General features: G+C 28.0%; 2 protein-coding genes across 2 annotated transcripts in view; one reads left to right on the top strand and one right to left on the bottom strand.

Annotated features, from left to right (window-relative positions):
* Positions 1 to 430: 430 nt before the first annotated feature.
* On the bottom strand, positions 431 to 1,018 carry LOC119684960 (NADH dehydrogenase [ubiquinone] 1 alpha subcomplex subunit 6-like). The gene is made up of 2 exons (XM_038099122.1): positions 721 to 1,018; positions 431 to 588 (listed from the first exon to the last, which is right to left on the bottom strand). The coding sequence occupies exons 1-2, from the start codon at positions 854 to 856 to the stop codon at positions 446 to 448; spliced, it is 279 nt and encodes a 92-aa protein (XP_037955050.1). The 5' UTR covers positions 857 to 1,018; the 3' UTR covers positions 431 to 445.
* A 2,905-nt stretch (positions 1,019 to 3,923) lies between these two features.
* Positions 3,924 to 9,826, top strand: part of LOC119684897 (putative uncharacterized protein DDB_G0292292) — a gene marked incomplete at its 3' end in the record, with an annotated part of 137,368 nt that continues 131,465 nt past the window's right edge. Inside the window, exons 1-2 of the mRNA XM_038099029.1 lie at positions 3,924 to 4,084; positions 4,853 to 4,960. The remainder of the gene's footprint in view (positions 4,085 to 4,852; positions 4,961 to 9,826) is intronic.

The following is a 9,826-nucleotide window of genomic DNA, read 5'->3' as shown; positions in this document are numbered from 1 at the left end:
ATATAAATATTGTGAAAATTATATTTTAGATTAAATTATAAATGTATATAGTTGAGGCGACCTACTAGTATTGTCCCAATTGGTAGGAATGACTTACACTGTGTTATGACTATTACAACAACAAAAAAGACTGGTTCTTTTGCTTGTTGATAGGTGAAACTTTAAAGCCAATGGGGGTTAAGAACTATAAAGAAGGATCACTATATACAGTAACTAATGTTTTTAATAGAACAGTTTCACTACAAATATAATATACTATAAAAATTGTTTTGAACCAACTTTATGCAAAATATCCAGTTTGAGTAACTAATGCGCTGTTTCAATCGTCCAATTGATGGAAAAAACAAAACAAAAGTCCCCACACTGGGGACTTCATCGTTTTAAAGGATGCTGGGTTAACACAGTTTACAGCAAGTTAGAGTTTAAAACTGAAATATATATATAATTATGATTTATTAACAAATGGGCTCACCTTGATAACTAGCATATCAATAACGCGTATATCAGTAACGTTGCGATGCTTTTCGAATTCTTCTCGCAGTTTTTCACGGCATTGGGGAACTGACTTTGGTATGTCATAGTCCATAACTATAAATTATAAAACAAAAAGAAGTATTCAATATGCCGTGCATAATGCGTTTAATTCAATTTGTTATTGGTTTTTAATATATTAACCAATTTGTTGATGACATAACAAAAGTGCACTACAGCTATACTTACCAATATACGGAATTTGTCGGTACCAGGCTTTGTACAAATTTAAGGCACGCTTTCGAGCCTCGTCACGATTTATTGATAAAATGGGACGTACTTGTTGTACAGCTCTTTTAACCGCTTCCCTGCTTGATGCAGCCATTCTTATACAAACTTTATTTACAACCGTATTTCTTTAATATTTTATTTAAGAAATTTTGTTTGACGTTTGTTAAACAGCTGCTACAGTTCCAGATATGAAGTTAGTGGCGTTTATTCAAATATTCAGTATTGTGGGCACAGTTTGAGCGGTGTAGTAAAATACAGTGAGGCTAAAATTTGGATAGTTTGAAAATTTAAATTCAAATTTTTAAGTCGAATTTCATATTTATACATTAATAAGCTTATTTCATATTGTACGCATTTTAATTGTTTTATATATATTATTATATCTCAGAAATTGTTTGAAAAAAGTTATTATTTTTAGAAACAAAATGAAGGTAATCATAAAAACGACTAATATTCTGGTCTACGGAGCACACTGCGAAGATAATCAGCACAATTAGTGTTGTAAGCCATTGAATTCCTTCTTATAAAAGATCTGCTAACAGAACTTTAAGAAGCAACTTAACAACCAATCAAACTTTTATTTCAGTTTATTGCTTGAAACCTGCCAATAGAAGTGAAATGGAAGTGGTTCGGTGTATCGTTTCATTAAAAACACATGAATTCCGCATCTCTATCTTCAATTTAACTCTAAATTAAATTATTAATTAATTAATTAATTAAATTATAAAAATGGAATTGTAGCGATCACAGTTGACGCCACATCATCGTAAATATCCCACCAGTAAACTTAATTTTGTTCTGTAAAGAAGGATACCTTACCGTAACTGTAAGGATGAACCAGCTCTTTAGCCTGACGTTTACCTGGAATGTCATGCCAGCAACTTTTTTCGGTTGAAAACCATGGCAGATCCTGACCTCGCAAGATAGTTTACAGACTCATTATCATTGATTGCTGTGTGACCCAGCAAAGTATCTTAATCCATAAATCCCATTTAACTCTCAAAAAGGAACTAATATTTTTTTCAAAATATATGTTCGAAGTGCGTAAAGCGCTTCTTTACTTTAGTAAACATATTACACATATAATAATAAAAAATACTTTAAAATGTTATCTATAGCGAAGAAAATGTGACCGTTAAGTTTGTGCTACATTAAAAAATTCATGATTAAAATTTGGAATATATTGGCTTGTTTGGAAGCTAATAATCTACAGGTGAATACTAATTTAATTATTAGAGTTATAGATCAATAATACTGTCTTTTGGATTGAATGGATTTAAATTAATTGTTTTTTCTTACTTTAGGATCTAATAGCAACGTTTATACATTATCCGATTGGTCACAAATTTATTGTCAAGTAGTTTTATAAGCGTTCAAATAATTTTAAAAGATGAAATTCAACATCCAAATACGTTTTCTTTAGCACCACATCCTCATGTACAAAACACGATCATATTTCTTAGCTTCATACATTATGCGACCACCCCAATGTATTGTTTATATACAGCACACGAAGTTTGCTGCCAGCTATCCACTCTTCTTTTCTTCTTTCCTTCGTATTTCGAAGGATCTTCTGTTCTTTGTATTTCGCTAAAGTAGCTCCAAACAACTGTCAGAATCATCGATACATCGTTTGTTTTTGATTACCGGTCTGCAAACTCGGCACCCACTTTGGACAGATCTTCTTATAGACAAATGTTCATGCAGAATGAAACTGATAAGTTTGTTTTAAATTAAAAATCTTTTTTGTTTTGCTTGGTGAAAACTATGAATGGTTTTTTATGACCTTTGTTCCTTGAACATTTTAAAATGAATTATTATTTTTAATAGAATGAGTTAAGTAGGTTAAGATAAGTGGTAAGTAACCATTTTGCTAAAACGGGACAAGTTTAACAGTTTCCATAATACGTCATGGGAAATAACGAATGAAAAAATTTGTTAGATAATATTTGTTTTAAATAACTTTAAAACGTATATGAGTATACAGAGAATATACAAAAAAAATCTTTAATAAATGGTAGTTCAATAATGATATATCATTTCGTTAAATTTCATCAATCATTGTTTTATCCAACAACTTCACCTATAAAAAAAGGCAAAAAAAATTGGCATACTTAAATCACCACATGTTTACTAAAGTCTTTTGTGTTTAGTTTATAGTATATTTGATGTTCAAATCATAAAAAGTTACACAGTGCGATGTGACACAGTTCCCAGCATTACACTTTCGTATTGCAATTGAAATGTTACGTGCAATTGAATTTTATTTTCAATGTCATTGCTTTACATTCACGCAAGTTACCACCTTTTGACACTCAAAAAAAGTATTTGCAACAATAAAGATACAAAAAGAGTTTTTCAATTAACATAACAAATAACATAAACCCAAATAGAAAAAAGTGTTCAAAGACTTGCAGTTGAAAAGCAAATACGAAAACTTGATTTACATCCTCAATGCACAAATGCAAATGCAAAGTGTCTTTCCCACTCAAACACCACCTTACATACTTCATTAACTGGTTGTTATTAATAACTAAGAAAAAACAGAAAAAACAGAAAAAACACAAGCAACCATACACAACGACACACAATGATTTTTTTGCTTTTGTTTTTCTTATTGTTTTTGTAAAAGTTACTTGTGCTTAGCGTTCAAATTGCGTAGCACTCATACGCTCCCTTGTACTCCCCAAGTTTACTCAAATGTTTTATGGATTTTTATTAAATAATTTTTTTCATTCTTTCACTGCGTTTGTTGGTAAGTTTTTGTTGTTTTATAAAATTTTTTCATTAATAAACACAACAGCTAAAATAACAATCCCAACAACAAGCAAATCGTCTATGGCAAAAACAAATTCAATAAATATGCTAAAAAATATTATTAAGTACAGAAATCATAAAAATAATAAAAGCAAAAATTATCAAATCGATATTATTGTCTGGATGTATATGTGTCTGTATTTCTTTTCTTCACATTAGTATTGTTGCTGTTGTTTTTGTTATTATTATTGTTGTTGTTATTGTTGTTGTTATAGTCTTTATATTAATTTTACTACCTTTTTGCAGTTTTTATTTATTTATTTTTAGTTTTTTTTTTAGGTAACTTTTTTCTAACTTCACTTCATTGCTGTCGCATACACAACGATTGCTTTCAGTATTCAGTCAGTAACGTTTCTGCTGTGTGCCGCTTTAGTCAGTTTTTTTCGATATCGGTCAAAATTTCAAAAATAAGAAATTAAACGTTTAAACGTTGAGCAGTAAAATATTTAAAAGTAAAGAAACGAAATATTATTTGTGTGACATTTCTTTTTTACAACGAAAAAGGGTACGTTCGCTCGTTCGTTCGCCCGCGTTAAACCAAATTTACAAAGTATTTAAAAAGCTTTTCATGTTTATTTTTGTTGTTGTTCAGTTAAAAAAAAACATTTCAATTTGAGTTTAAAAAAATTAATTTCCAAAAATATTCATATTATGTTGTTGCTATTTTTGTTGTTGTAATTATCATATATGTGTTTATTATTTGTTTTTTCTTAAATATTTTTCATTCCTTAGTTACAAAAAGTAGCAAAGTATTTGGAACGTAGCAGTTAAATTTTTTTCTTAACGCTTAATTTTTTTTTTGAATTTTTCTAATTTTTGTGTTCGTGACTTTGACTTTTAAAGTGTTATATCGTACGAATAATTGCTATTGTTGTTGTTGTTGTCGCTTGCTGTTTGGTGTATGGAGCTGCTGTTAGTAGCACTGTTTGCTGTTGCTTTAACGTTTTTTGTTTGTAAATTTGTTGTTGCACTTGCCGTTTTTCGTTATTTATTTTATTATTGCTCACTTGTAATCGTCTTAAGTTCTTAATATTATATTGCTTTTTTTTGTTTCCACATTTTGTACCGTTAAAGTTTGAAAAGTATTTAAAAAAAAGTTATCTTAATGTGTTATTAAAACTGCCAAAAATTGATATATTAAAAATACATTAATTTTATTTTATTTATTAAGCATGTTTATTTAATCTGTTGATAAATGCTTAAGTATAAACAGAACTTCATTCTTGCTTATTTACAGAATTGAAATAATAAAAATTAAAATAATATTTTGCAGCTTAAATTTGAAAATATTCAGCGCACATTGAACACATCAAACTGAACCATAGTTCAAGTAATTTGAATAATAGTTCAAAACAATTAATTAAGGAATAGTTCAATAAAGGTAAGTGTTAATTATTGCAATAATTGCATTAGTGTTAGTGTTTCAATTAGTATGTGCAATTTTGCAAATATGCAAATTATTTATTGACAAATTTATTTAATAAATTAAAATGCAGTTATAAAGAATATTTGAAATTTATTTTAAGATTAAATGATAAAATTTATTATTTTACTATTCTTGGGCACTATGCGTTTTATAGCAATGTGTGGTAATTATTATTATTATAATAATAGATCTATAAAAGATCTATTGTGCCTCTTAATCGGGTTAAAGTGTTTCTCCAAGTCCGATTTCTTTAATAAAAGACAGTATGGAACCTGTCTTTCCTAGACTTAAATTCTAATGATCCATGAAATACCCTTCTAAGAAATACTCTTGAATACCAGCATTTCCATATTAGGTGCAAATGTGTGGTAAACAATATTTTCATTATTTCGATGTTAGATAATATTTATGTTGTTTCTTTTTTATTAAACTATTTATAATTTGCTTATTTATCAGCAGAAAGAAATTTAATTTTAAACGCAGAATTGAACCAATATTTAAAATATCACTCTTTGGCGCTGTTGTCTTCATTCAAGGATTTTAATAAAAAACCTTAAACTCTCATTGAATTGTTTTTTCCAAATTGAAGAGCTTCACTTAGACGAACGAAATTATTTCAATTTATTTGTGGTCAATAAAGTTATTTTAATTTTTTATTTCAAAGAAAAATAACATAAGCATTTAATGGGGAAACAATTTTTAGTGTTTCAATAAAATCCCCTTTTAATATTCAAAATGGAAAAATTTATTGTTTTACAATAGAATTTAACAGATAATTTAAAAATAAATTTAATTATGGGAATCTAAAAATATCTAATGATTCATAGTTTTAATACTTAAATTTGAAAAGTTTATAAATTCTTTGGAAGATAAAGTAATGTATAGAACTGCGTCATCAAGAAAATGCTCTTTTAAGTAAGCAATCCTAAGAGAAAACCATAATCTAGAAGAGACTAAATTTGATAATTGAATAGCCTGTTTTGTGCAATAATTCATATTTAAATTCATTTATTTTATCGATGGTTTCTTGAGCTGTTAAGGCAGATGTATTCTCTTGATGGAAAATGTTTTTTCTTTTGCTCCGATTGCTCTAAAAGGATGAAATAATAATTTCTTTTCTTTTCTTACTGACGTGATGGAACTGTCATTTGCAAAATTACAAACTTGATCAAGCTTATCAAACTTAACAAAGCTTTTAGGCTTGGTTTAATTTCACTCGAATGGGAGAGTCCTGTCTTTTGACGCTGTTAGTGCGCTGACCTTTAGTCTGTATATGCATAACGCTAATCCGTGGTATAACAACGGCCCATTATATAAGCTCAAGTGGGTTTTAAGCACAAGTTCGCCGTCCTAAACTAACTTAATTTAGAATATGGCTGCCTATAATTACCCATAAATAATTTACAACCTGACATAACCTAATTTCTGTATTTTCAATATTTCTTAGCAGAATATGCATATAGGTTTACTTTTAAATTAAGTATTTCTATATATTTTGGGTATATTCTGTTAATTTAAATGTTTTATTTAATTAAATTTATTTAAATTCCTTCAAAACTACTTAAAGTAATGAAGAATTTTTATCAGATAAAATTTTTCAACAAAATATCTAAAAATTATTTTAAAAATTTATACAAATACAGTTATTTTCTACTGTATCCAGAATCTGATATGCTCTAATATCTTAGAAGTTCAAGTAAATATACATACATATGTACAATAGAATGTATCTAAGATTTATTAAGAAAAGCCCAAGTATATTTATCTATGCGCCACAAGTACTTTATCAGGTATTACATGTCATAAATGCTGATAAGCCACAATGGCCCAACAATTTTTTTTTTACTTTTTGATTATTTAATCATGTGATTAAAGGCTTTTAGTTTCTTATCTTTTCTTGCACACGCACAAAAGGTAAAAAGTACATAATTGAGAATAGGTGAAGAAGAAAGTGAAATTTTTAAAATACACATTATAAGTGCTTAATAAGAGTTTGTTTAAATAAATAAAAGTAACGTTAACCCGTGGCAAAATGTCAACCGAATGAGTTCAAAGCACCCAAAAAACCGCAATAAATAAAAAAAAAATACCACAAAAAGATCGAAAAGAAAGAAAATTTAAAAAAAAGATGCTTTAAAATTACTCACACTAGTGCAATAAAATACACTTATTTCATATATTTTTATTACACACAAATCAATACACACACACGCACACGCATACGCAGAATACCATAATGCTATTTGAAATAACCCGACTAATGACTCTTGTAATGGCGGGCAGTGTGTGGGCTTTTTTTCCATGTGCATCCGTCAAAAGAAAAAAACCAACAAAAAATATCAAGTATAAAAAATTTTACTTTTAACTGAAAGCTGATTCTTCTTTCACCTTTTTTATAACAATAAGTTTTGTTATTGTATTTGTTTTTGTTGTATTTGTGTTGTTGTAGTTGGTGTTGTATCAGTAGTTATTGTGATTAATCAATAACAGAAATCACAATAGTAGTAACAATCAAACAGCAACAGCGACGACGACAACAACAACAATATGAGCAACGCATGGCGATGAAAACAACAACAACAATGCAGTGTATACACATTAAACAAATAAAAAGAAATCAAAAGTTTTAAATATCAAATACATTTTTGTGCGGCTTTTGCATATAATTATCACACTTTTACTTTTACCCCTCACTTTTCTTGAACACTTCTTTGCATAAGTTACCTATTTGGTGGTTACCTATTTCAAGATTTGTCTGTTGATGTGCCTTCATTATAAATAAATTTTAATTCAAAATAATTAAAAAATTTTCTAATACGGAAACTTTAAAGAAAGGGAAATAATATTAAATACCTTTCAATTTTCTATTAAGACGGGCAAATCAGCGAAAATTTTGCAGATCGTCTTTAATATTTCAACTAATTAAAATAAGTGTATACTTTCTTAAATTTACCAAATCAAATTTGCATATTAATAAGATTTTAAAGTTATAAAAATTATGAAAAAGTTAGAAATGGAAAGGTGCTATAGTTAATTTCTTTATAAAATTGTCACAAAGTTTTAAGTAAGGAAAGGTTTTTAACCAAATCAATCTAAATCAAAGAAATGATAAATAAGATTAATGAAAACAATAATTAAAATTAAATTTTACTTTGTTATTATGTTGAGGCTAGTTGAGTCAGTGCACTTGAGCACTTTTACTCTCTAATAACTGCGAGGTTTCTTCATACGTCTTTCTTTACACCTTGACTGGATTATTGTTTATCACTTCATCAGACAAAGCAATAATTGACCTCAGACCTGCATACCTCCCTGAGGAGCCTGTAACTATTCTGAGATTCGATAACGCGGTGTTGGTAAGCCTGCCAGTTTTCGTAAATAATTTCAGGGCTCTATCCTTTATCTATTTTTTGATTGAATCAATCTTCAGATCCCTGAGAATGTCATTCGTCCTAATGTACCATGGCACTTTGAAAATTCTTCTCAGAGCCTGGCTTTGTGCAATTTCTAGCTGGCGAATAGTAGTGTTTGAGGCCTTACTGATCCATATAGAAGTGACAGTCGAATTATTTGGCTATATATCAGCTTCCTTTTCTTAGCAGGATAATTAACTAAAAGAAATTAAACAATTAAATATTTTAATTTAATTTAATTACTTATTACGTAAGTAATCAAATGATGTCAAAGTTCCTTTTGATGACCCATACCAGATTTCTGAATCTAAAATATCGATGTTTACATATTTCAAATTGGGTGCTTCACATTTATGCGAAGTTAGTTCATTATTATGTTAATTTGTTTTATTAAAAAAAAAAATTCATTGATTTTCATTAGTTATAATTTAATTCTACAGAAGTTCATCGAATTAAATTATATATATATTCACTATGATTAGCTATTGCCTTTGTCCTCTACCATTGAAATCATTTTAGGCAAAGATTTAATTAAAAATAAAATACAAATAATTCTCGTTCTTATTTTTATTGTTAATTCTAGTCTCTATAACATATAGTTTTCAAACAATTATAAATCAAGACCTCTTCCTGTAATAGCTCTCATTCCCATTATTATTGAATTCACTTCCGAAAATTCCATTTTTTTGCCATACTAAAGATAATATGTGTTTGCTTTATTTTTGCTAAATTTATCTTATCTCTTAAGTTATAAATAAAATAATTTTAGAATTTTAATCAAGCTTTGAGTTTATTACGGATTCCACACTTACTGCAAAGTATTTTATAACAGATTTTTATCAAATGATTTTTGACGTAATTATCGTTCGAATGATAACGAAGCAATATTACGAAATCCAGGGCTAGGCAAGAAAACAAGTTTGTGGGGAGTTGCTCTTCCGCAAAATACGTGAGTGAAAGTTTAATAGACATAAATGAAAGAATGATAAGAGGAAGACTTATTTATAATCTAATTTTTTAAAATTAAATATGCGTTTAGTTTGAAGACATTGTCTTAATTTAAAATGATTGAGCAAATATTAGCTTAGATAATTAGGAAAGAGTTGCGCTGTCAAAGAGATATGACTACCATAAAAACTAATTTTTAAGTAACATAAGTATATGCCAACATGTCATAAATAATGAAGTCAAGTATCTAACTTGACTTAATGCAAATAAATGAATTTCTAATATAAAATGAATTCATTAATTTTTTTTTATATGCAATATATGGTAGGGCATATGACATTCTTACTAACAATAGGAAAAATATTTACAATAGCAATTGTAGAAGCCGTGATTAGCATTAAAAACATGCAATTTCAGATCCTAATATCTCAAATATCAAGCAGTATAGATAAGTAATATA

This window comes from Teleopsis dalmanni, chromosome 2 (assembly GCF_002237135.1).
Source record: "Teleopsis dalmanni isolate 2A chromosome 2, ASM223713v2, whole genome shotgun sequence".
Taxonomy (NCBI): Eukaryota; Metazoa; Arthropoda; class Insecta; order Diptera; family Diopsidae; genus Teleopsis; species Teleopsis dalmanni.
This window is presented reverse-complemented; position numbering and strand designations above follow the sequence as displayed.